The sequence below is a fragment of the Anarrhichthys ocellatus genome, unplaced genomic scaffold (assembly GCF_004355925.1).
Source record: "Anarrhichthys ocellatus isolate YVR2014 unplaced genomic scaffold, GSC_Weel_1.0 scaffold61, whole genome shotgun sequence".
NCBI lineage: Eukaryota > Metazoa > Chordata > Actinopteri > Perciformes > Anarhichadidae > Anarrhichthys > Anarrhichthys ocellatus.
The window spans coordinates 1108027-1135261 of NW_022280091.1; the positions used below are offsets into that span (position 1 = coordinate 1108027).

The 27235-nt window shown below is 43.9% G+C and overlaps 2 protein-coding genes across 3 annotated transcripts in view; one reads left to right on the plus strand and one right to left on the minus strand.

The window, feature by feature from the left end:
- Positions 1–90: 90 nt before the first annotated feature.
- fip1l1b (FIP1 like 1b (S. cerevisiae)) lies at positions 91–8570 on the minus strand. Its single transcript, XM_031871983.1, has 16 exons — positions 8266–8570; positions 7795–7849; positions 7300–7366; positions 6841–6971; positions 6255–6319; positions 5957–6064; positions 5630–5760; positions 5203–5324; positions 4656–4709; positions 3960–4059; positions 3695–3845; positions 3476–3557; positions 2650–2705; positions 2281–2470; positions 1995–2141; positions 91–744 (listed from the first exon to the last, which is right to left on the minus strand). Exons 1-16 carry the CDS (start codon positions 8342–8344, stop codon positions 603–605), a joined length of 1680 nt encoding a protein of 559 aa, XP_031727843.1. The 5' UTR covers positions 8345–8570; the 3' UTR covers positions 91–602.
- A 7132-nt stretch (positions 8571–15702) lies between these two features.
- The window catches only part of kitb (KIT proto-oncogene, receptor tyrosine kinase b), a 14788-nt gene continuing 3255 nt past the window's right edge, over positions 15703–27235 (plus strand). The window contains exons 1-16 of one of the 2 annotated variants that reach the window (XM_031871907.1): positions 15703–16142; positions 17727–18002; positions 18097–18381; positions 20133–20272; positions 21030–21198; positions 21751–21940; positions 22035–22150; positions 22261–22375; positions 23083–23270; positions 23621–23727; positions 24316–24442; positions 24691–24795; positions 25689–25799; positions 26442–26583; positions 26701–26768; positions 26867–26958. In XM_031871907.1, coding sequence (XP_031727767.1) covers positions 16088–16142; positions 17727–18002; positions 18097–18381; positions 20133–20272; positions 21030–21198; positions 21751–21940; positions 22035–22150; positions 22261–22375; positions 23083–23270; positions 23621–23727; positions 24316–24442; positions 24691–24795; positions 25689–25799; positions 26442–26583; positions 26701–26768; positions 26867–26958 — 2286 coding nt within the window. In that variant the 5' untranslated portion in view covers positions 15703–16087. The remainder of the gene's footprint in view (positions 16143–17726; positions 18003–18096; positions 18382–20132; positions 20273–21029; positions 21199–21750; positions 21941–22034; positions 22151–22260; positions 22376–23082; positions 23271–23620; positions 23728–24315; positions 24443–24690; positions 24796–25688; positions 25800–26441; positions 26584–26700; positions 26769–26866; positions 26959–27235) is intronic. The other variant, XM_031871909.1, reaches the window with a different exon arrangement.

Below are 27235 nucleotides of genomic sequence, written 5' to 3' on the forward strand. Positions count from 1 at the left end.
CAGACGTTACTCCACTATGGCTTTACATAGCAAGTAGTCATTGGACTATTTATTCAAAAAAAAAAAAAAAAAAAAAGTCACAAAAAGAAGTGTTATCAAAAGTGTTTTTTTAATTGAACTCAACAAACTGACTCGATAGATGTCTTCATACAGAACAAGAACAAATAAATGAAAAAGAGCTGAATCTGCTGATCATTGGGACTATACAGTGAAATCTCTGAGCATGACCTAACGGTTACAGCAGTGCTCTGAGAGGAGGGCCGGGGAGAAACGAGAGGGGGGGGGGACAGATTGACGGCTTGTCTGGTGTCAGCTATTGATGGAAAGACGGATGGACTAAACAGGACGACCACCCTTGTTTACCACCTCCTCTGCTCCATCCGTTCTCCGCTCGGGGTGATGAACGGCAGCAGGATGGAGGACAACAGTGATTGATGGAGAGGGGCGTGACAGGACGCATCGATCGCTCTGCCACTTTCTGGTTTTGTTGGTCTGTGCTCATCTTCCCCCATTCCTTCTTTCTCATCTTGGTGGGAGACACGGCGGGACAGACGGAGACCCAGAGACAGACGGGGAGAGGACAACGCGGGGGCTGGCGATCGCTACTCCATGGCCTCCTGGTTCTCTTGGTCTGCGCTGATCTCCTCGCCGGCCTCTTTGCCCTCCTTGCTCCTCTTGCTCTTCTTGTGTTTGTGCCTCCGGTGGCTGTCGCCCTCCTCGCTCTCGTGCCTCCGCCTGCTACTGCTGCTAATTCAAAGAGAAGGACAAAAGTGTGGAAAGGGCAGAGGAGGTGAGGAGGGGGGAGATTTAGAAGGGAGAGGACAGGGCAGGGAGGGAAGACGATAGGGGGAAGGGAGATAAAAGGTTAGATGGGAGAGAGGGAGACATGGAGACAAGAAGATCAATGGGTGAAAGAACGAAAAGGTGAAGTGAAATGGAGATGGACAAGAGGGGTTAGGAAAATAACAGAGACAAAGGTTGGGCCAACCGAAAAACAGGAAGATAGTTTGTCAAAGGACCATTATACCACTTAGCTGCTGTCGTGAAAGCGTAACTTATAAATATTGCGTCGCATCCGCATGAAATCAGCTGAATATTCAGCGACGACAACACTGAGCTACACAACACCGAAACTCCTCTCTGCAACTCTCTCTCATGTTGTCACATGACACAAGCAGAAGGTAAAGCTTCTTTTTTTTTTTTTTCAGTTTTTGTGATGATATCTTGAGCCTGTCAGTGGCAAAACATGACATTACATTACAGCCTGTTTAGTGGAAGTCATCTGCAGCATTTTCCCTCAATACTGGACCGATTTCAGAAATTGATGTCCCCCTTAGTGGTAAAACAGGGTCAAAGCTGAAATACACCAAAGTTAATCTTTCCCTTCTCACTCTTTTTAATTTGAGAGTTAGACTAAAGCAGCTTCTCATTCCAGCCAGTAGAAAATGAGGAGCCTGCTGTTGTACCTGTAGCTGGCAGATATATATATATACAAGATATATATAGCCAAGCTAACCGTAGCTCTATGAGTTAGCGGACATGTTAATGTTTCCAGCCGATTTGTTTCAAAACAAGAATATATATATATATATATTTTTAAAGGCTGTAGATATTACACTTTATGGCTACGTATGTGATGTCATGCTAAAAGACGTTCTCATATTGCGGTGGAGAGATAGTATGAGAATAGAATATCAATATAACCCTGTTCAGCCACTTAGACCACAAGCAATTACAAGAGAAAAGGCTAACTGGTGTGTTCTGCTAATGTAATGCTACGAGGTTTCTGGAATTTAAACTTTCCCAAATCCAATAAAGAGCTGCACAGACCTGCTGACATGAGCCTACACTCCAATAGCATCCAGGATCAACTTCTACTGCCCGGTGGATGTTCCGGTTGTGAGCGTGGCTTCTTCTAACGCATTAATAATCATTGGAGGGAGGGGTTCAGCGAACTGTCTTCTGTCGGAGAGGTTTTGTGTATGTTTTCGTACCTGCGAGAGGTCTTGTGGCGTCCCTCCTCCTTCTCTCGGTGCCGTCTCTCTCTGTGTCTTTCCTCCTTCTCTCGGCTCGACCGCTCACGATGCCGCTCCCCATAACCACGCTCCTGGTACTCGCGGTAGCGAAACCGCTCCTCGTCACTGCGGAAGTCGAAAGAACAAGAGCTTTCTCTTTACTGCGTTATGTTTGCACGCTTACCAAAACAAGCCTGTACTCTGATGGAAACGAGCCTTTTTAAATGACACAATAAATTAATATTCATGAGTGTGTCCCTCTCACCTGGTGTAGCTCATAGCTGAAGGGCTGTGCTCCCTCTCTCTCTCCCGCTCATGTGTCCTCTCTCTGGGCCTCTCTCTCTCCTTCTCTCTCTTGTCCTCTCGACGGGGGTAGTATTCCCAGGGTTTAGAGTTGTCCAACATGGGGGGCCAGGTGAGAGGCCCACCTCCAGGCATGGGCGGAGGGTATGCGCCTGACAAAGTTCAGAGGAGGGTCCCCAAAGACAGTTATTACTTTGTGCTCAAATGTTTCCTGGAAATGAGACTTTGTTCAAATCCAGTCAGCAATCTGTGATAAACATTGATAAAAACTTTCTGACATGTGTTGTGCTGCTGAGGTTAGAAATCCTGGTTGTGATGTAAAGCATCCTACCTTGAGGGAATGGGTAGGGAGGGACAGGGCGGCCATCATAACCTCCAGGGTGGCCACTGTGGGAAGAGGAGAATGTTACACGTTATGGAACATACAGATCTAGAAGAAAGGAATTCATCGATTGGCAATGTAGCCTGAAAACAGATGTTAACGGTGCACGTTTCCCAGATTAATGTTTGTATGGTGAACTATTCAACAAGCTAAGGCGCTGGACAAGTGTTCACGTTAGATTATATGGAGAGTTTAGCAGGAGAGCTAATGTGGTTGTTGTGTAGCCGGCTGCTGTCTGGCTGCAAGTCACTGCGACTGTCTGCTCGCCATGTAACAGAACGATGACATTCCTGCTTTAAAGGTCAGATTGATTGAAGAACATTTTTATGTAGCTGAACACTTTAAAAAGAAATACATGTGTTGAGTAAGGTGCCAAATAAAAGTACTTATTTTCCTAAAAAAATATGATTGTGAATTAATCATTTTAAAACTGTTGACGGGTCCAAAAATGAATGTTTTCTTTATCTCAGTGGAAGATATATAATGCTTTGTTTCCCACTTCTAACAAAACCCACGAGCCAATAGTATAATTACATTGGTATCACCGGGTAAATGGCTGAGTTTGATGGTGAGCGACCAACTCCATTCCAGTAACGTTACCGATCCCGAATGCTCAGCCTCTGCCATGCCTAACCTCACTGACCCTATCATGTGACTGCAAGTGACAGCTGATGTTAGCACGTATTAGCTTTCTTAGCTTAATTGAACAAAAATAACCCATAAAATGACAATTTGGCGTATTTAAACAAACCCAACAACAACTACCAACAGTTACCTGTCCATAGTGGGGATGATAGCAGGAGGGGGGCCACTAGGTGGAGGGGGGAAACCAGGAGGAGGAACAGTGATGGGCAACCCTACGAGAGAGAGAATGAGGATGAACACATCGAAAACAATAAAACAGAGCAAATACAGGGTACGATGGGATGGCTGCTTAAAATCCCACAAAGAGACCAGCTGAGAAAGAATAAGATGGCGATGATGATAAACTTACTGGGTGGGGGGATGAGCGGGGGTGCAGCGTTGACGTTGGGTGGCGGAGGGAGGAACGGAGGTGGGGGGATGTTTGGGGGTATGGGTCCAGGAGGGAAGAAGGGGGGAATCTTGGCTGGAGCCGGTTCGGCATCCGACTGCTCGGCGATCACCTGCACAACAACAGACAGGATGACACGCGCACACTAGCAGCTTCTTTCAACTTCAACTCCAGTTTAGTAGAACAAAAAAAAGAAAGAAAAAGTGTCCGTGTTGCTTCTGTGTACCTGGATATTGTTGCCTTCTAGATTGTGTCTGCGTCGCCCTTCAACCCTGCTGATGGTGGCCGTCCCTCCACCGATCACATCTATAGTACCACTCGTCTTCCTGGGAAACAGATATGAAAAATGAAAATCAAGACACTGGGCATACACCTAGTCTACAATATGCAATCAGCAATGCACATAATCTAAATACCAAATTCACACCAAAGCCTCAAACAATGCGGCCCTAAATCATTTCCGCTGACTGCACAGTTTTGACAACTAAAGCCCAACACTAGATTTATTTTACTTTTTAGGTTTGGTCATGGATTTCACTTCAGCATCTCAGATCTATTTAATATATACATTCGTGACCCCGAAGAAGACATTTAATTACTCCATAAAATAATGACTTGAGAAAACAAGTTAAAAGAAATACTGAAGTTTCATTTTAAGGAGGAATGGATTGCTTTAAAGAACCTTTAAAAAGGGGTTTTATCTAAACATAGAAAATACTCTAAGAAAGAAAAGTGAGCTCCAGATTAAGCTAAAGATGATGATATTCGGGTGACTTTCTCTAAAGCTAACTTTTAGCTTATCACACATGCACATCACCCACCCCTGAAGAAAGAAAGTTTCAGGTTACCCCCGTGTTTGAACATCAACACATTTCCCATCAGGTCCGTCAAACCTTGCAGGGACAAGGCCGTGCTAACTTACGTATAATAGGACATGTCCTGAGGAGGCGGACCGGGCCACTGAGGGGGAGAGATCCTACCATTTTGAAACAAAGGACGGGGGTAAAGAGGATTAGATCACACACACATACAGCCCATGGGACACTGATAAACCTGGTGGTGACCAGGGGCCGGTATTTACAGACTTGTAATCTGGATCAGAATGATCCGGATTATGAAATCTCACTTTTCTCAGTCGAGGATCAAAATGATCTTCCCTGTCCGAGTATTTTATTTCTCGGTTAGAATGCCGATGGTAACTCCTGAGATGCCAAAACTGCAGTTCATCAAACGCCCACTTGAGGCCGGCTCCAAAAGCCAGTCAATCCCCACGGACCCCCATGTGAAGATGCACCACGTTACAAGATCAATCAATATACCTCAGCCAAGTGTAAAACATTTTTTTTTTACATTTTTTGACTTTTCACTCGGGTTTTTTTAATACTGAACTAGAAGATGTTGATAAAACAGGTGGATGGAAACCCTTTCAGTGGAACATTAGCAGATATGTTAATAAGCACAAGTGTTACCTGGTGAGCTGACTGACAGTGGGCTTGTACAGGCTGATCGGAGATGTGAAGTCTGGCTTTGACGTGTGAACAGGCAAACTGGACATCATGTCCTTGTCATTCCCTGTCCTGCCTTGCTGAACCTAAGACAGAGAATATATGTGTTAATCAAAGTAGAGAGGTTTAAATCGTCTCTTCACAACATTGTAGAAATAGAGGTGATGAACATGTTTGAAATGAAACTCTGTTTACTTTTGTTAATGTTCCTCTGACCTCCAACAAACAGGGTGAAGCATTTATTATAATGTAAAGTTTCCAGATTAAACCACACAGGAAAGTGCTTTGATTACAACTAAGTGATTAGAGGGAGAGGCTTCTGAAGAAAACAGAGGTTTGAGGGAAATGTAGAGGGCGTTGACAGAAAGAAGAGTAAGCACTGGGCTCTCACAGTGATCTTGCTCGCCACCGAGCCGATAGTAGAGACCTCCAGGCCCATGCGCAGTCTCTTCTGTTTTTCACAATAAGCCTTCCATGTGTCTTCATTGAAGCCGTAGTTAAAGTAGTCTGAAAGATCCGCTCCTACACACACACACACACAAAACTTGTGAAATACTGTACATGCTAGGCATAACATGTCATCTGGCCCCGGGTCTCTGGGCGCCTGTACATCACCAAAGCTCATAACTGAGGTGCCTAAAGAATTGCATATTTTTACTGGGTTTTTCAGCTACACACACACACACACACACACACACACACACACACACACACACACCTGGCTTTCTCCAGGGTTTCTCTTCAAAGGACTCCACTTCCGTCTCCAGCACTGGAACCCCGTTAATGTTACCAGGAGCATCCAGATCCACTCCCTTCATCTTGGAGGCTACGGAAAATAATGATCATCACAACATGTTAACTGGACATGAACATTTAGTTCAAACTCTTTACTACTCTCCGTGGAGAATATCCATGTTCTCTGTGTTTTGAACTGAATAGTGCAGAAAAGAATAAGCTGGGGTTTGCTTGTTTTTTTAGGTCAAAACAGAAAGCGGTTCAAGAATAGAGAGCAATACCTTGTCCATACGGTCTGGAGCCTGTTGTCTTTATGTTGAGATTGACAGGTGGAGCGCCATAAGTTCTGGGAGGACAAAAATAAATAAAACTCTGTCACAAGGTCTCCTCATATACACTGTGTGTGTGTGTGTATGTGTGTATATATATATATATATATATATATATATATAGGCTTATAAAGCACAATCAGAGGAACGACAGTGTTGGCTTTCTGCTGGTCACGGACCAATGTTAACGGGTTTACAGTGTAGAAATTAAAGTGTGGAGAAAGAAATGTCTTAATCAAACCTGCAGTATATCTAAAGCTTCATTAATTTGTGGGAATTCCTTCGATTGCACATTTTTATTTTCATCCATAAAATTCTATCAAAAACACAGAAATGTGAAACACTGCTCTTCATTTTGACATCAGAACGATATTTGAAATGTAAAAAAAGAGACTAAGAGCGGAGCTTTATGAGTAGGAAGAAACAAAAAAAAAGGATTCGTTAGGAACAAGAAAGTTCTCTTTGTTCACGGCGAACATTAAAATATTGAGCTTGTGTAAATCAACCGTGAAACACCACACTTTGACTGAACACCTACGTGTACTGTGGCGCTCCAGTTTTTATGTCTCCAATGGTAACGCGGACATCGTCGTCGTCATCATCACTGTCGCTGTCAACATCCTCGCCTGCACCTTCGCCCTCACCATCACCCTCAACTTCACCTGTGGCCTGACAGAGCAGGGGGGGAGGGGGAGAGACATGAGCATTTCTCAGAGGGACAGAAAACAACTGTGAGAGCAATGAGAACTGGATGCTGCTCCACAAACTCTGAGCCTAACCGTGAATTCTGAGTTGGGTTTTATTTTGAGTTGAGGGTGACTTGACTGTGATATATTTGAACTGAAAACCCAGAGTTTACCTCATCTCAGGGTTAACTAACTATTTTCACTAAACCTGCCCTGGGAGGTAAGTAAGCACACAAACAAAACAGAACAGAAGCGCGGCACACATTGCACCACATACTGTGACTGTGAGCATGCACACCACGGCTACCTACCTCAGAGGCCACTCCATTCCCTGTAGCATGCGCTGCAGCATCCTCTATTGAAGCATCAGCAGGTGCACTGTAGATAAAATTAAATGTCACTTTCTTTTCAAGCAGAGTCGTCATGTTCTCCCACTTTACAATTGCTATGCAAACGAAGCAGAGGATTTAAAAAGGTACTGTTAAATACAAAACAATGACTTAATCCAGGAAATTGTTTTTAGTTATTTTTCCCGTGCTGTTATGAATATTTATTTTTCTAAATTAAGTAGTTGTAGATTTGTATACAACAGTAATTTATACACGATGAGGAGTCAACAGTCAGTCCATCAGTTCTTATTTCTTGTGAAACCTGTGAAGGCAAACCTCTGGATGTGTGTATACCCTCTGGATGTGTGTATACCCTCTGGATGTGTGTATACCCTCTGGATGTAAACAGGGGTCTTGTGTTTTTGAATCACTTGCACAAAGCCACGGTGTTTGTGGGTGAACACAGATGACACATACCTGACTGCAGCATTCAGTTTGGCTTCTTCGTCCTCATCTTTGCTCTCAGACTCATCTGGAACAAAAAAACAATACTTATTGTAACCATAACTAGCTCAAGAGCTCCATTCATTAGCTTCTCCTGTTCAACACATAGACACAAAGCAAACGAGACCGACATTAGTATTCAGCACATTTCAACTTTCAATACACAACCTGAACATGTGACAGAAAGACATATTTAATCACCTTTTTCTCAAATCATACGGCTGCAAAAGGCCGGGAGAAGCAAACAGGCGCTGCTAGCTTAGCTTACAGGCTAACTGTTGCCTTCTCAAACTAGCCGACAGTGTTATTGGTTAGCAGTTAATTAAAAGAGCGAGACAGACACTCACTCACTCACTCACTCACACTCTCTGTCTGTCTGTCTGTCTGTCTCTCTCTTTCGGTCGAGACGAGTTGTGTTTGCGGACAGCGTGGTCTTTTCTTTACCTCCGTACAGCCATTCCTCCTCCTCATCTCCTGCGCTAGCATCAGTGGTGATCGTTTTGTCCGCTTCCTCCGCAGACATGTTGAGCTAACACGGAGTACTATGAGCTAAACCAACAGCGGCGTCACAAAAAAAAAACAATATTCAACAAAAGCTTTTCAATGCAGAAATTCACCTACAGTTAATCCCTTCTGCGGGGAAACGCGGTTATGGACAAAAATTATGCCTTCATTAGATTCATCTTCAATCGAGTAGAGCGAGTGAATGGTGTGAACCCGGAAGAGGTTGTTGCCGTCCCGCTAAGGTGAACGTGTCGGTGTAGAAAGCACAGCGCCCCCAGGCGGCGGAGACATGTGGTGCTTATATGTGTATTTTCCACGCAATACATTAAAAAAGAAATCAAAATCAATTGTGTGCTTCTTTTATTGGGGGGGTTATTGTAGTGACGAAATATGAAATCATGGCCCCAGTTCCCTCAAAAGGCTCCTGTCCCAGCCCCGGACTCAGTTTATAAAGGTTTCATAATGGCTTTTTTTGTTGTGGGACTTGACATCATCAAAGGTGAAGGAATTTTGACTGAATCCCTTGACTCTCACAATCAATTTTAACCGCTTCAACTGTGAAATGCACTACATGGCCAAAAGTATGAGGGCAGCCAAACGTCACACCCATATGTAATTATTAACCATTTAATTCCAAAACCATAAGCTCTCAATTGCTTCAACACAAGTCTCTATACTATTCTGGAAAAGAGACAGGTGTCATTAATAACAATAACACTATCAAGGCCTCTGTTATATTCCAAGTGTCCCAGCGAGAGTGACAAGGAGACATCATTTAAAATACCTAGATCCTGAAATCAAAGCTACTAAATGGAATTCAGCCATCATTAAGTGCATTATTTAGGCCTGGGCTATTCCTACTGTGACATGTCAAAACCTTTAGAAGAAGAGTTCACAAGAAAAAAAAGATGAAACACACTAAACAGTAGTATAAAAAACAGTATACTTAGTGCTCACATGGTGCAAACCCTTGGTGAAAGTGTACACACAGAGACATAGTGGTTGGTGGTGGTGCAGACTGTCAGTAGGGGCCCACGGCTCATTATTCTGCTGGGGCTCCTAAGTGGATTCATCTGGCCATGTCCACCAGAGCGGGATCGGGCGCTGATGTCGAGCTATATGTTAACACTTGCAGTGAGTGCACTCACATTGATCCCAAAGGTGTTGAATGGGGTCGAGGTCTGTGTCGGCCATTCCAGTTCTTCCACATTCAAATTGGAAAATCTGTTTCTTCATGGACTCACAACAGGAAAGGGACTCAAAACAGAGATGGAAGAACACTTTTGTCTAAAACATCATATATGTTTGTCACAATCTATAAACAGCAATCCCAGACCAAAATAAGACAATTGTATGTGCGCGGTTGTCTCCACATACTTTTTGTCTATAAAGTGTAGCAATATGCAATAATATGACATTGTAAAATATAACAGAGAGTCGGAGAAGTGCAGCTGTGAGTGAGAAGCTGCGGGTTAATCGCCGGACTGCCAAGGAAATGAACGTTAAGGCTCTCCACCCTGCTCCAGTGGCCGGCATTAAGAGACTGTGGTTGTTGGCTTTACTGAGCAGCAACAATAATCTATATACTGTAATTCTATAACTATAGCTGTGCAGATTTAAAGCAGAGCGTTGCTGGAGAAGAGAAAACATCCTCCGTGTATATTAGATTATATATATACTCTATACTGTAACACACCTATTAAGCAGAGACAGGCAGTGATAAATAAAGTAAGAGATAATAAATGAAAATGTCCAATAATAAAATAATGCAAGTCAACTTAAAAACATATATATAGCTGTAGTTTAAAAGAAAATACATTGTGGCTTGTGAGCGAATGCACGGTGACCTCTGGTCGCAAATCCAGACGTATGAGCTGATTCTCCTGACCTAAGTGTGCACCCTTTGCATGTCTCGGCTTAGTGGGTCTCGGAGCTTGGAGCCAATCCATTTAATGCCTTACAAGAGCTTAATTTCTCTGAAATCCACATACTGACTTTTTCTGACATTTGTCTGCACAAAAACCTTACACATTCCACCTTGCATGAGGTTTAAACCGATGGCAGTTTTATTGTGCTCTCACCCACAGAGAGAGCCGAACTGCATCCCCCCTTTTCTACGTTTATAAAAAACCAAGCAGCAGCTGCAGTGCTCATCACCAGCAAACAGATTGCTGTTGTGGTTCTGTTCGCCCCCGTTAATGCAAAGAGGATTGTTAATGCATTCATGGCCTTTTAAGTGGAGGCCACTTTTGCATTAGTAAACGACAAGGAAATCTGTGGATTCTCTCAGTCTCTCTCTTTTTCTCCGCCACTCAAGCTATTATCACTTCTTTACAGTGGTGATTATAATCCACACAAATGTGATGCTGAAATTACATCGGTAAAGAAACGTGCACACATATGCATGGATGTAGGAGCTGGCATGCACGACATGCACACACAGTGGTCATTTTATATTTGTGAGTACATTGCTTTTTCTCATATCATAAGTACTGTATCACGTCATACATTTGAGCTTTTGTGTGGATCCCTGTATGTTCACAGCACACACACACACACACACATACACACACATAGCCATTCACTCCGTCTCCCCTGACCTCATTTTACTCCTCTCTGTATTTTACCCCATCTGATTTCACATCATCACAGTCCCTCCCCCCAATCTCTCTTTGTAATCATCCTGCTCTCCCTCCTCCATCCCGTGTACTCAAATGTTTCAAATTTGCTTAAAGTAGCAATCCTTGGTTGATTTAGAATTTCTTTTTGAGTGAAATCAGTGGAACTGTGAGTGTATCAGCCATCCAGATTGTCACTTTAACTGGCATGCCCATAATTGTCAATGGCTTTTTTGGTAAAGCATCTTGTACGAGGTTTCAATTGTACACACCGTACTGGTGAAAAAAGTCCCCACACTTCGAGATTTTGATGTCATCAAATAAAAGGAGGGATTTAGTGTTCCTTACAGAAACATTCACACATCTTCAACAAAATAAAACATTTAGAAACCCATCGGGTTATTTGAAAAATTGAATTGAACCATCTAGTAAGCTCAAAGTCAACGTTTTGGAAATATATTGATTTCAAAAGGCAGCAACAGTGCACGGACTATAACACTCTACAACCACATCACCATAACGTACACTGCCATGACAAAAAACAACTATTTTTTGCAAAGAAATCGTTGAAATATATTGAAAGAAAATTAAAGGATATTCCATTGACGTGTGACGCTGACAGGTGTCTCTATTATTTTGTCCACCCCATTCATGTCAGTGAGGGTAGACTAAATAACAGAAACTCCTCTCTGTATAATGAACAACAGTATTTTACTCCTCCATCCTCTTGCACCCTGTTTGCCTCTATTTCCCCTTTCTCCTTTCCCCTTCACCCTTTGTATCCTCCCGCCTCTCTCTGTGCTCCCTCCCTCCCTCCCTGCAGCCATCCCTCTCTCCTTACGGGGGATTAGGCCCTCTTACAGCCTAGTCGATGCTAATCAGGTTTATCCAGACAGAGGGCGATCATTGGACTATCAGTAATTACACGTGCTGATATTACCTTACTCAGATATGTGCCCTGGCACATTTTCAATCCATATCATCTCTTTGGATCTAACATGTGGTCATCACAACAGTGTGACGCCAAACACGGCAGCTTAACACCGCAGTTTCAACTCTATTGTTTTGCAACACAAAGATCCATCTGTCGTAAAAATAAATGTTTGTGTCATAAGATAAGGCCTCAGAATATGAGATAATTGTTACAAATGTGATTACAGAAACTGTTATTTGTACACTGATGTGCAATTAAGATTTGAGCAAAACAACAATTTCCGCAACTAACAATCTCCCCTTATGATAATGTTTAAAGCAATAGTTTTGGGAATCATGCTCATTTGGTTTCTGCAGCGATTTAGATGAGAAGGCTGATGCCACTCTCAGGTCTGTACCGTAAATATGAAGCTACAGCCAGTTAGCTTAGCTTAGCACAAAGACTGGAAACGGGGGGAAACAGCTAGCCTGGCTTTGTCCAAAGGTAACACAATCCACCTTCCAGCCTTGCTAAAGCTCACTAATAAGCAACTATTTCTTGGCTCTGAGCAGTTGCCAGGCAACCAGTGAAGACTCCAGGATGTTACTGTGTCTGGCCGTGAAATGGTCCAGCCCCAAAATTGTCTTTTTAAAAAAAATATTCTATTGTACTTTGGTTTTTGTGCAGATTACAAAAATAGACAGATATGACAGTTGTATCTCTCTTCCGTTTAACTCTAACAGATAGCAGAAAAGCAACTCTTCCTTTAAAGTTATAAGGCTCAATGAAACTAAGGCCATACATTGTTTCTCTGAGGAAATGGTCTTTATCTTTTTTCTTTTTTTTGACCCACCTCTTAGTCCGTTCTGTTCCACGGGTCATAATTGATATGTGAAACACCACAATTGAACCATGGATGGACACTTAACAACCACACAGAGTGGGTCAAAAAGAAAAAAACTCCTCTGCACTGACTGTATTAAAGGAGAGGGAAGACAAATGGACACAGACATCAGGTTTGTAATGCCCAGTCAGCAGACAGAGAGCAGCGTTGGATTGCATCAGAAAAAAAGAAGCTTATGCTGAGCCATTGGCCAATCATTGGGAAGAGAAAAGATAAAGATGAGGTATTCTTTAAGTTTAAACCTGTGTGTGCAAGTGTGTGTGTGCGTTTTCCTGACTGTCTCCTGGTTTTGTGAAAACAGCCAAAGAAGGCGTATACGTACGTGATTGCCTGAGGGTGTGAAGATCCATTTGTAGGTGATTGAGTTAGGATGTGTGTGTGTGTGTGCGTGTGCGTGTGCATCACTAAAAAGGAGAGAGGGTAGAAAGGGGAAGGTGAAAGAGAATAAGAGAGAGGAGAGAGAGAGAGGAATGTTTTTTCATTACGTAATCTAATCTAAGTGGCTATTTTTCTTGTATAAAAACCTCCGTTGCCCTCTATGAGACCGCTGTCCTCATCTGTCTAAAAGCACTGAGTGAGTCATGCTGTGGGTCCACACACACACACACACACACACACCGAGTCACAGTGAGTCAGCCAAGATCTGCCATAGACGCTCACCTCAATGATGAATAATGTAATAGGGAAAGGCATAGTATAAGCTGCTCACATGACATGTGAACTCGGTGGACAGCAGACATATGGAGGATTCTGATGGACTCACACGCGAGCAAACACAGCGACACCTTTCACAGGGGGCAGCTGGCGGACAGGTGGATTGTACTTTGACACCTTGAGGTGCAGGTTTCCTTTGTCTGCGTGCAGGAAACTCAACAGAAGATTCGTTGCTGAAGTCAATCTGCCGCTGAAGCAAAAGTTCAACATTGAAATGGGTTCATTCACTTTCGGTTGGAGACTTGGATGATAAGTTGGCGGCTGGTTAGCTTAGCTTAGCGCAAAGACTGAAAACAGGGGGAAATAGCTGGCCTGCCTCTGTCCAAAGGTAACAAAGTTAACATACCAGCCCCCCTAAAGTCCACTAATTATCTAATCCGCTAAACTAATCTGCTTGTCTAGCCATTTCCAGTCTTTGTGCTAAGCTACGCTAACCGCTGTAGTATTTTATTCAACACACAAACATAAGAGTGGTAGTAATCTTCTCATCTAATCCTCCATCAGATCATCAATACGCATATTTTCCCAAATTGTTAAACTATTCCTTCAGTGTGTGTTTTTCTGAGGCCAAGGCCATGCATCATGACAAATATTTGGGTTAAGCTCTCAGGCTGCGTGTCCTTTAAGATGTGCGACCCGATTTTGCACGAGAAACAACCAAACGCTTCATGGTGCAAATGTGAAATACCCACTTGAGGCATCGCTATCTGCAATAATATCTTTGTCGAGCACATGGTCGAGCTGAGGCTGACCTTTCTGACCCCCAGGCTTTTCATTCAAAACCCCCCTCCCTTCCCTCTAACATCATCACTCCCCAAAGGGTGCATGGCATCACAAGAAGATCCACAAGTCTATTTGGTGCAATTTCCCAGGAAAATCGTGCAATATCAGAATGACCCAAAGGACAGGATCTAACTGGACTTTGGTTCCAAAATAACAGGCAGTTGGTCCTCTTTGCATAGACATCAGGAAGGAAAACTGTCCAAAAGTCATAAAGCTGTGCCCCAGTCGGAATGGGTGTGTGTTTGCAGAAGTTAGATTTGCCCACGGCTTCTTTTTTTTCTTCTTCTTTTTTATTACCAGTCACATTTTCCAGATAATTATACTGCACAAACTAATGAGGTAAAAAAATCAATTCAAGAAAAGTTCTGCTTCTGTTCTAAGTTTGTTTAGCGTCATCCTGCCATCATGTGCTGAAAAAAAGGCATAATGCCACGGGGCGGTACAGTGAGGTTAGAAACAAACACAACGGCCCCAGTGTCCTCTCACATATTCCTCTGGAGCAACAGCAAACACAGACCAGAAGATAAACACCTGCACATAACCAAACCATGCAAACACACACACACACACACACACACACACACACACACACACACACACACACACTTAAATATGCAGAGCCGGCCCTAAGGCATAAAGTGAATTAAGTGGCAAATTACTTTAATGTGTTTCTCTTAATTCTTTCTTTGTCACAGCCCAATAGTCCATCTTTATCTGGTCTATGAAGTTGCTTTTTGGGATTATGACGAAGAAGGATTGAGAAATCCCACGCCCTGTTGGTCTCTTGTAACCACATGATTTACCACAATGTTGGTACCTCCTGACTAAAACTGGATTACCAAACCAGGCAAAGGCCCCAACCAATTTAAGGGGTTACCATAACAAATGTAATATTATAAGACATTCAGGGATTCCTATTTATAGCAAATAATACATTTGTGAAGAGCTACTAAAAAAATGCAGGTTTTGGGCATATGAAGGCAAAAACATCTGGGGAATAAAGTGTGCTATGTTCATGAACAGTTGTGTTTTTGATTCATTCAGCGGGACAACAACAAAAGACGTCAGTGTTGGTGTTTGTATCCTTATTATTATTATCTATACTTTCCCTTAGAATAACACTATCCAAAACAAGTCTTGTATGACTGATGCCACACATGTAATATTGTTGGGAGTGTAGTGGGTCGTACACACAGCCACGCGATGATGCATAGTGGGATATTATAGTTGATCTGGGGGGGAAAGTGAGACCACGATGCGATCGTGCTGATTACAGCGGGGAAACGCGAGACATCGGAAGCGCATCACAAACTGGACGGGTTTCTGTATAGAGGGAAACTCCTGCCAAGTGAGAGAGCCGTCATCAAGAAGTGTGAGAAGTGGCTGTCACCCGTCATGATGCTGCATTCACGTCCGGGATAAACATTTATAGTCATCCCATTGAAAATCACAGCCAGCTCTTCCATTAAGTTTAATTTACTTTTTTTTTTTTTTGGCAATGACTGTGTAAAAAGGATGGCTTGGAGAGATCCGTGTGCTGTTGTGTTTTTTTTCTCCCGACTCATCACTTTGGCCGATCTCCAGCCAAAGCGGGACAGAAAGGAGTGGCAGGAATCCGGAGCAGGGGAGGAGAGGCGCTGCACTGTGTCTTTAAGCTCCAGTGAACTCCATCGCAGAGGGAGGGGGGGAGTCGCAGCCGCACTTGATCGTTGTGTTTGTGCGCCCAGCGCCGTGGAGGTACCTGCTCTGTGGATGGATGGATAAGCGCAGGATGATCGTTCCTGCACTTGAAACAAGCGGAGTAGAGTAAAAGAAAAAAAAGCTTCAATCATGAGATGCCCCTGGGTGGCTTTCGCCTCGCATTTTGTTCTGCTGCCACTAACAGGTAAGAAAACAAGTGGAATGTTGTTGAAATATTGCTTTTAGCGACTCGTGGCGTGTCTGTGTTCGCAATAATGACTTTATAGTGACCTCATTTTATCGCATCACCTTACAATAGCCTCATACATTATAGTTCAGTTATATCTTATTCCAAAGGACACGAGTGACGATGCCTTTGTACTTTATGCGTCATTACGAAATTATTTTAATATACTCCTTCGCATTAGAGTATTACAGTGGTCTTTTCATTTCACTGAAGTGTTGCTCTATCTCCAGATTATTGCCCTACATTTTGTTAGTGTCACTATTTAAAGTATTTCCCACCCTTAATTACACTAAATTAGATGTGAACAGTTTTAAAAATATATATTAAAAAAGCGGCATGTATCATATGCTGTTTGAGGCTCACACATTTTCTGTCTCCACGTTGTTTCTGGAAACATGGGGGACGTTCAACACACCCAAGTGGCGTTTAACGGTGCAGTTGGATCAACCTGTCAGCTCACGTCTTCAGATCATTTGCATAACTATACTGTTGGGTTGACATGCGAGGGAGATGCCATTGGGCTGCCTTTCCTGATAGGCAACAGGTGTGTGTGTGTGTGTGTGTTTAAGAATGTGTGTGTGTGTGTGTGTGTGTGTGTGTGTGTAAGAATGTGTGTGTGTGTGTTTGTGTTGGTGCGTTCGAGGACGATTAATTATTCATCCCACCGAAATAAAACCGGGATTAAGTTGTGTGCTTTTGCGCGGCCAGCAGAAGGAACAAAGAAGAGCCTGGAAACGCACATCTTTACGCACAAAACACACCCAGCAGCACCTTGACATTTACCCAGCTCCGACTGCTGTGATGATAGCCTTGTGTGTTAGTCATATAAAACAGCCCCAGGTTCTGTTTGAAACCTTTGTGTTTTACTTTCTCAAACACCGACTGCATCTCACAGTAGCGGCAGGCTATAAAACATGCCCTTTGCAGCCTGCACAAACACAGATATTGATATTTTTTGAGTTTTCTTTTTTTTGCATCCACGTGCTTCTCCTCCTTGACTTCTCAGCCCGTCTTCCATGCAGCCCCGAAGGCACAACGGTCACATGAAGATCCTGTTCTTGAAATGGTGCCTATCATGTGGAAATCTGAAAGATAAAACAAAAGTTGGAATTGGAGGGGGGGGTAACTGAGAAATGTTGGTTTAGTACACTCAAGGGAGTGGGTTTAGGGAGCTTAATGCATGATTACTCAGCGGGTAGACAGCACATAATTATTGATTGTTCAATAGAGCCGTGGTGGTTTGATAGCACTCTGTCCCAAGGGGCTCCGTTCCAATCATTACATCCCATTTAACCATCACGTATGTACATAACTGGTGGAGATTTTATAGACTGGACAACTAAAGGATTCATCTCCAAAATAACCTGGGAACTAATCGCTAATGACGGCAATCTTTAGTTGCTTTGTCCTGTTTAAGCTATTTTCATGGATTCCTATCTCTTTTTCGCAACTCCTCCCAGAGCATATAATTCATCTACATCAGTGACACTGTCTGGCGACTTTACGTAATCCGCATTACCTCCTCTGTGCTCTGTCTCAAAGTTTGGTGCCAGCCGGTCATCTCCCCCAGCGGGCCCCACGTTGTAGTTCCCAAGAGGGGAAGGCTGGAGCTGCGTTGCCGCAACAATGCCACGACGTCCGGCGCCCAGTCCGGGTTGAGGTGGCAGAGGGAGAGAGCTCGCAGGCTGGAGGGAGAGGTGGAGGAGGGCGGAGCGGCCTACGTCAAGGTGGCGACGGCACAGGCCTACCACGCGGGTCGCTATGTGTGCGTCAACAACAGCACGCTGGAACACAGCTCCATCTACGTATACGTCAAAGGTGGGTGTTTTGAGGTGGAGGGGGCAGGGACACGTGATTCGCACGGGTGCGTGTGATGCGTCAATCAACGCAAATCACCCTCTCGTCTCCTCAGACCCCCAGAACGTCTTCCACCGCACCATGGTGGACGTCATCCTGGTGCGCGCAGGGGAGAACTGCACCATCCCCTGTCTCGTGACCGACCCCGAGGTCACCTTCCTGGACCTGGAGACCTGCGATGGACGACCTTTGCCCCCTGGCATGAGTTACCGCAGCCACCTTCAGCGAGGCGTCACCATCAGCAGCGTGAGGAAGGAGTACGAGGGCTGTTTCGTGTGCGTGGGACAGCTGGCTGGGGTCAAAGTGACGTCGAGCCAATACACAGTGGATGTAGGACTCGGTAAGTGAGAGACATGCTGGGGTTTGCAACGCAGTATACCAGTGTTTAATGGTTCTTCATGCATAGGTTTTCTAGATCTGTCATTTGGGTGATAATTAAGCTAAAAGGGTTAAAAATGAGTATTTGAGGGCAGATCTATAAAGTCCGAGCTTGTAAACTTAGTTATGCCTCGTGCAGCCTCCCAGTAATGAGTCAGTGGAAGATGAAGCCAAAGCAATTGACTTTGCTAATGCCTCTGGGGAAACCATAATGCAAATGTTCCCAATGCTTGTGTCAGTTAGAGTAAACACTAAAGTGCACACAAAGAGGTTGTCACCAGCGGAACAACAAAGCTGTAGGGCGGGACAATGTGAGGACAACAACGGTTAATAGAATATATTCTTCTGATACACGTCGTCATATGAGTTATGAAATGGAAAATCATATGTTGAGCTCATTTAAACTGAATGATTGTTAGGGGCGTTTTTGGTTTGGGTTAGCAGAGGACAATGTAAAAATGGGGGGGGGGGGGTAGGACATACAACAAAGGTCCCAAGGCGGTTATATGGCATGTGCTGCAACCACTCAGCTATAAAGGCGCTACTAAACTCTGAAACAGCAGTTTCTTTGTAGTGGACTTGTGGTTTATTATAGACAAATCATTTATCATACATAAGTAAACAAGACACCAAGTCTGCAGCCACACTAGTAGCACAGTGAGGCTGTACTTATATACAGTGGTGCTTTGGAGCTAAAAGCCAATGTTGGCATGCTAACACGCTCACAATGATAACTACCTGATTGTAAACAGGTATGGCGTTTTATGAGTGTATGTATGTTAGCGTGCTAGTTGCTAATTAGTAGTAAACAGAGTAAATAGTGGGAATGTCATTCGTTTTGGAGGTTGTTTTATCGCAAAACAATGTATTGTGAACATTTAAATTGATCACCAAAGTCAGAATGAATTCACCTACTGGGGACCATTAATGCCAGGAGAAAAAAAACCTTCTATACCTCAGTCTGAACCAGAGTGGTGGCCCAACAGGCCAGCAGAGCCGCTGCCATGGCTACAAATCTTCATAGGAGACCATAATGCATCCTGGCAGAGATCAGTGGCAGTCACAGCAACTGTCCACATTGCAGATGTGTTTTGGTAGAAGAGGGTTGGCTTATAGCTTTTCATATCAGCTATATTAATAGCAAATGTACCATAAAAGCATTTCTAAGTGTCTGTTGGAACCGATCATGTTTCTATTTGTCTCTGCATTGCGTCAGCATTTTCAGTCTGGTCTGCAGTGGGAAGAAGTCTAAAACAGAGGCAAAGCTGGGAGGAGCCGGGGCGCAGTGTCCTTCTGACTGCTGGAGAGAGGGAGTGAGAAAAGAGACTTGAGGGAGGGAGGAGCGGAGGGATTAGAGTCCCACACCCAACAAAGCTTTGTAACGGTGCATGAAGGCTGTGTCTGTTGTAAACAGAATTACCGCAGTCTTCGTCAAACACAGCCACTGAAGTGACGCCAGAAAATAATATTCAAGGTTTATCCCAGGTTTATTTGCACACGAGTGTCTGCGTATGCAAATACTGTACTTGTGTGCGTTGTTGTTAGTGTGTGTTTGTTCACTAACTGGAGTCACACACCCTCAAGGGTCTTTTACGATTGAATACGGATACAGTCGTTTCAGACTGCTCAATAACACGCAACCACTAGTGAGTTTAAATGAGTCATTCAATCATATCTGTCATGATAATGTTGTTTTTGCATCTCTTGATCCAGTGCCAGAGGTGCCTCCAGGGATCACGCTGTCCCAGAAAGACACAGTCATCCTGAGGAGAGGAGAACAGTTTGAGATTACCTGTAGCTCCGCCAACGTCAACCTGGAATTCAGTGTCGAATGGGATTTCCCTTCAACCGCGGTGAGATTGATGAAGGGATTGACCGGCTTCTCCTTGGCCTCTTTATGTCCGGGGTGACTGACTGTCAGGATGTGAAGCTTTCTGTGTTTCTATCTGACTCGCTGCCCCTCTTTAAAGCACATTAACCCTTACCAATCCAAGACACAGAGAGATGTTTACACTGAAAATAATAGTATACCCGACAGTGCAGAGAATGCTTTGAATTAAATCGATAAATTATATTTGAAACATTGTGATAACTTTAAATACTCCAGATCATTTTTAGTAAGTTTGGTTGGTGGCAAGAGCATTTTGACTATTGTTCCGGATTTTTTAATAGTTAAGCCAGCTGTTTAAGATTAATATTAAAAATGCAATATATGGGATTCAGAGCTTTAATATAGCAGCAAACAACTATTTGTTATGTAAAGATAAGGTAGATGTGGCCCACTGGCTAGCTCACAGCCTCCGCTCTGCTTTCCCACGGTAGTTACAGCTGATAACTCCGTCCCGAGCGAAGGCGGAGTCAAAGAAGTGTAGCATCCACCCTCTGGTTCCCCCTCAGGTTAACACTACTAGCTCTGTCAGCGCTTTTGGCGTAGTTTCCACTATTAGCGCTGTTAGCAGCGATAGCAGCGAGCCTCCGGCTCAGCGGTCGCCATGTTGTAAATAAATGTCGTAAATAATCTATCTGAAGCATGCCACCTTGAAAACAGTGGATCTGTGTGACGATGCACCTGCTGACCTTTGCCCCCCCCCCCCCCCCCATGCCCTGCAGCACCCTGATGAATCCCACACCTCACACATCCTGTCCGGTTCACGCGGTTACCAACGTGCCACCTCACTCTTGATCACAGCGGTCAACCAATCGGACTCGGGCACTTACCGCTGCCACGCCCACAACAAGAGAGGCGCCAGTGCCACAGCGCTGCAGCTGGATGTCCGAGGTGAGTGTTGAAGATGGTTTGTTTATTCCGTGCATGCATGTGTGTCGATACAGACACAGACAACGTCACCAACTGGATTCTAAGCAACATTGTCTGGGCTCCTCTGAAACACCACCAACACCCTTCCTTCACGGTATTCACAGGAATGTTCACTGGAAAACTCATGACTTATGATCTCAAATTTGCATAGTATGCAAATATGTAGACGCCTCAGGAGAACAGCTGTCATTATTTAAAGTGTGATATTATATACCAGTGACAACGTCAGAAATGAGTCTGGACACGAGTTAGGCAAGACGCACTTGTCAGACCAGGTGCAGCAAAAGAAAATGATGTTCCGGAAAAAAGCAAAGATTTGCCAAAATCGTAGGTTGAAGAAACACAAGTAGGTATCTGCAAGGCATTAAACACAAGGAATACACAGATGACACGCATAGCATCTACAGTATAACCTTTGCTTATCTGCAACACGTAGACACATAGATGGACTACTGTGTAAAGTGTGCAGGTGGACTTTTTCTTCAAGTATGTGTGTTTCTGATGCCCCTCCAGATCAGGGGTTCATCACCATGTTAGGAAGCCCAAGTCCGGTCCAGGCCGACGTTAAAGAGGGGGAGAGCTTGAGCCTCCGAGTGGAATTCAATGCCTACCCCGCCCCCAGGTCCCTGTCCTGGTCCCACAACGGCAAACGGCTCCTCAACACCACAGAGCACGTCATCACCATCCACCGCCGCAAATACAGGTACAGGTAGAGTTCGCAGTGCGAGTTCCACTGCAAGTGCCACACGCATGTGCACACACGCAGAATTAGGAAAACTCGCGTTTTGTTTCATCAGACTCATCAGCGAGCTCCGACTTGTGAGGGTCTTCGGCTCGGAGGGCGGGATCTATAAGTTCTCGGCCAGCCACGAGGACGCGTCTGTCAACCATTCATTCCAGGTGTACGTCATCAGTAAGTGGCTCTCACAGTTGGTGCATTGCATTCAGTATTTATACGTTTTCTATGCTAAATATGTGTGTCTCTTTTTTTTTTATCAATCTGCACACCTTTTCCCCTACAAGGCAAGCCGGTTATCCTCGCCCAGGAAGGCCCTGTTGATGGACAGGTGCGGTGCATCGCCGCCGGTTACCCAGTCCCTAAAATAAGCTGGTACTTCTGTGAGCTGCCCCACACGAGGTACGCCTAAAATATATTTAGGTCGCTTTATTTATTTTATGAAGTTGCTTACATCAGAATAAGACTGATACACAGCTGCTTTATTGTTTGGAGCTGGATGGGAAACTTTGACATCTTTAATGTTGTATTTTGCTGTTCTGTCTTTATTTTCATTAGATTATGTAGAAAGGGATGATGTAATAACAGACTTTTCATGTTGTTTATCCTTCTTAGTTCAGTTTCATGTCGATTTTGTAATACAAACAATAAGATATAGAAATAAGAAATGTTTTTTCATACATTTAAATTTACCTTTACATATATAAGTAAAATAAAAAACCTTGGGTTTCCCTGCTGCTCATATTAAAAGCTGTAACCGAACAGCAGTGTGACTTCGGAGCATTTTACTCACAATAATCTTCAACACCTTCTGTTGTTTTGTCTGGCAGTTCCTCTGAGAACAGTAGAGGCTCATGGGAAAGAGTGCTTTATGTGATCTCATAGTCTCATTAGTATTCAGACAGCTAAGCCAGCCGGATTTTCACGGTTGGTCAACACAATATAAGCAGTTTAAGACATTAACCTTGATTGTATGGGCTTAACAATTAATTGGTTTATTGCCAGAATGAGTAGCACAGAAGTTGAGAGTGGCCGTGGTTGCAATCATTTCATCCTTGTGCTAAAACCATGAGAGGAAAACATGAAACAACGTCATAACGCCTCAACAGGTGCTCCCACCTGCCCAATGCCACCCAATGGGAGACTCCGGACGTCCCCATGGTGACAGAGTCCACCTTCGGTCGGAGCGAGGTGGTGAGCCGACTGAACGTGAGCAAGGAGCACGCGCACTATCATACACTGGAGTGCGTGGCGAGCACGGAGGGGGAGGAGGCCTACACGCTGTTCTCCATCAGTGGTACGACACACACACACACACACACACACACACACACACACACACACAAACCCATTGAGCCAGTTGTGTGGCTACTGGGTGCAGATTGAATGAGATTAGTGTATGCTGACTGTGCAGGCTGGGATTATATTGTGCGGACTCGCTTATCCTCGGCACGCAAACGAAACACCACTGCTGCAGCTGTCTGTCTTGACACTGGGGAGGAGGATGTGACCGTGTGAGCGCTTGACTGCTTTGTATGTATGTGTGTGTGTGTGTGTGTGTGTGTGTGTGTGTGTGTGTGTGTGTGTGTACTTCAGCGCTCCGTGTGATTTCTGATTACTCCTGGCGTGTGTGTGTTTTCCTCTCAGAGCGCATCGTCCCCCACAAACTCTTCACTCCTCTTCTAACCGGCATGGTGGCCACTGGCATCTTGCTGAGCCTCATTCTAGTGGTGCTGCTCTATAAATACATGCAGGTAAGGCAGGAAGTAAATCATACGTCAGCGCAATGAAGTAATAGCATTTAATAAGAGAGGGAGTGGGGTCATGAATCTTTCATAAATCACATAAATCTATCTATCGTTAATCCCTGTTTCAAAATTCTCCGACGTCGATGTGTGAACTCAAGTTCATCCACCAGCGTTGAGAAAAATAAATGGCTGCAGTAGTTTCTGGCAAAAGGCCCGTCTCATTAACCAATGACTCAGGCCTCCATCTTGATTATTGTATGTTTAAGTCAGAGGCATCTTTCTGAGATCACACGAGTTTATTTTGCTGCATTTGGTAGAGGAAGTATTTCCTTTTAATCGATATGAATGTGTCCTAATGAATTTGAAATGAACCAATCAGCCATTCAAAAGTGCAGACACGCTGTGGTTAAAAGATACACACAGCGTGCTGCTCTTACTGCATACAGATGAGTCAGACTCCCTTGAGAACTAGTGAATTCACGGTGGGATCATCAGTCTTGCGACGGGCGGCGGACAGCTAAAGAGCACATGAAGTTGAATATAATCACTTTCTCTGTATATAAATACTGTATGAATCTCTCCACACTTGAACAGAAACCAAAGTTCCAAATCCAGTGGAAGGTCATCGAGAGTATCCACGGCAACAACTACATATATATCGACCCCACCCAGCTGCCGTATGACTCCAAGTGGGAGTTTCCTCGACAGAAGCTACGCTTTGGTATGACAGCGCCCGTGTTTAGTGTAGCTGTACACTGCATGTGTTTCTCTCACGGTCACTTAACTTGGATGTTTGAGCTTCACTGTGCAGAACGATACAGTAAAAGGTGACACAGATATTATTCGATTTAGAGTATTTTAAAATGTCTTTAATTGTGTGTGTATTGGGGATCTTAGCGTAATTAGAATTTCTTTTGATGTGTGTGTGTGTTTGTGTGTGTGTGTGTGTGTGTGTGTGTGTTCCCACAGGTAAAACTCTGGGCTCTGGGGCATTTGGAAAGGTAGTGAGGGCCACAGCATATGGACTCTGCTCCGCAGATACTGTTACAACCGTCGCCGTTAAGATGCTCAAACGTAAGTGTGTGTGTGTGTGTGTGTGTGTGTGTGTGTGTGTGTGTGTGTGTGTTGGTCTGATTTTAGCTCTCTCTCTGTGGCTGTGTCCGAAAACCACTCCATTGCTCTCTCATTCCTTATTCCATATTAAACCGCAGAGCTTTGGTTTTTAACGATAATACATGAAATGAAAGAATGTAAGCCCCTGGCCTTAATGTAAATACTAGTGGCCCCCCTGCTTTCTTGTCTTCTGGATGAAGTACGCATGTACTTTCCATAGAGTCTCACAGTATTCAAGCTTTCCAAGCAGTAGTGGTTAACTTTTCTACCCTGGATTCTCCCTCTCAGACAATATACAATCTGCCCTGCCGTCCGGGGGACTGTATGCAACTCATGACGATGCCTGCAGACACAACTCATTACGGAAAGTCCCCTAAGTCCTCTGCGTTTTCAGGGAAAAACAATTTAGCTGTTTTTATTTACAGATACTTCTCCTAAATAGATGCTGGACGTGATCATCAATCAAAGATAATGCAGTAAAAGACAGGGCTCTTTGTAGTCTCTAAGGAGTTTAAAGGTTCTTCTTTGAAATAACTCATAACACTATTTATCAAAATGTATCAGGTCTCTGTCATGGAAATTGTGTTTAGGTTTGTGCATTATAATGCTTTTCTGTGGCATCTTTTGGTGTACTAGCACTATTATGAAAAGCATGATAACCAATTTGATAATTAATAATTTTCTACTAGATGGTATGCATGTATATAGTTGTAGGAAATAACATTTATATTACATTGACACTCAAATAAAATGGTGGACAGAAAACACATATAGTAAATCGGGAGTACTTTTGGACACAGCCTGCATGTTGTGGCATCACAAGATTCATAAATGTCTCGATGATGTCATCCCAGCCAACGCTCACGCTACGGAGAAGGAGGCGCTGATGTCAGAGCTGAAGGTGCTCAGTTACCTCGGAAACCACGTGAACATCGTGAACCTGCTGGGGGCCTGCACTGTCGGAGGTGAGCGGAGCAGCTTCACCACTTAGTTCACTCTTGGGAAGTTCACACGCGAGAGATTTTGGGCAAAATTTGGTCTGGATTTTGATTGCGGACACTACAACTGTCAAGCATTTTGCTTGTTTATCATATATTTATTGACTGATTGTGTTTTATGGTAATGTGTTCTACGTGCTGACTTTCCGCCATGCCCAGCCAATATTGACCTCTTATTAAAAATCAGATATTGGACAGTTAGTACCACCCGGCCCACGATGTGAAAACGTGATGCAGTTTGACTCATCAAGGATTTACTGTGCAATCGATCAATATGTTCTACCTGTCTAGACCATCGACATTGATTATAATGCAGCATTTAAATTGGATTCGCACACAAGTATGCATGAGTAAGCCGTTGGGAAAGAAACGCGGAACACTTGGGCATGAAAAACCATGATTTAGAAATAAGTTTCAATGCAAAACCATTGAAATCGAACACATGTCCTGCATTGGAACAGTCAAATGTATCAACCCACGACACCATCTTCCTTTTTCACTCATCATTAGAGCTTTGTGTTTGTGCGTCTCTTTTCATTGTTCTGTGGTGTCACGTGGTCTCAAAATCAGCGAGTGAGGTTTTCTTTTCATCTCTTTTCACCCTGCCAGGCCCAATTTTGCTGATCACAGAGTACTGTTGCTATGGCGACCTCCTCAACTTCCTGCGCAGAAAGCGAGAGGCCTTCCTAAACTCCCAAGTTGGTGATGGTTACTATCGCAACGTGTCGAACCAAACAGAGCCTACAGCGAGGTGTGCATGTGTGTGTATTAGAATTTTGGTTGCAATTGCAAAAAGAATGACCATTTAATGCTTTAATGTGTGTGTGTGTGTGTGTGTGTGTGTGTGTGTGTGTGTGTGTTGGTGCAGCAGAGAGGTGACTGGTACAGGATATATGCCCATGCGTCCCTCTGAGAAAGAAAGTTCTTCCCAGTCAGGTAGAAAGTCTCTCACTCTACATTTCTCATGGTGCTTTTCAACAAACCACTGAGTGCCTCGCCGACCGCAGAAGTCTGACAATGTCATCTTTATTTAGTCGATGAAGAGGACCTGTCTCTGGACGCCGAAGATCTCCTCAGCTTTTCCTACCAGGTGGCCAAGGGAATGGAGTACATTACTTCCAAGAACGTAAGGCTTTTACCGACCGTGCGCTTCTTTTATTTATAGAGTCGTTACGGGAGAGATTTTAAAAGTGCTGCTGCTGGTTTGTAACTCACGCTGTGGCTTGGGGCCAACATGTCAGCTTATAGTGGCCGTACATTCAGAGCTAAACATGGTGAAGATGCATTTACATGTTAGATCATCATGCACTGCGCACACAGGGAACCAGCTCCTTCATGATCTGAAATACTACAGTCTGAATTAAAACCATCTTGATTCCCGTTAATTCGCTGTAATTCCCCCC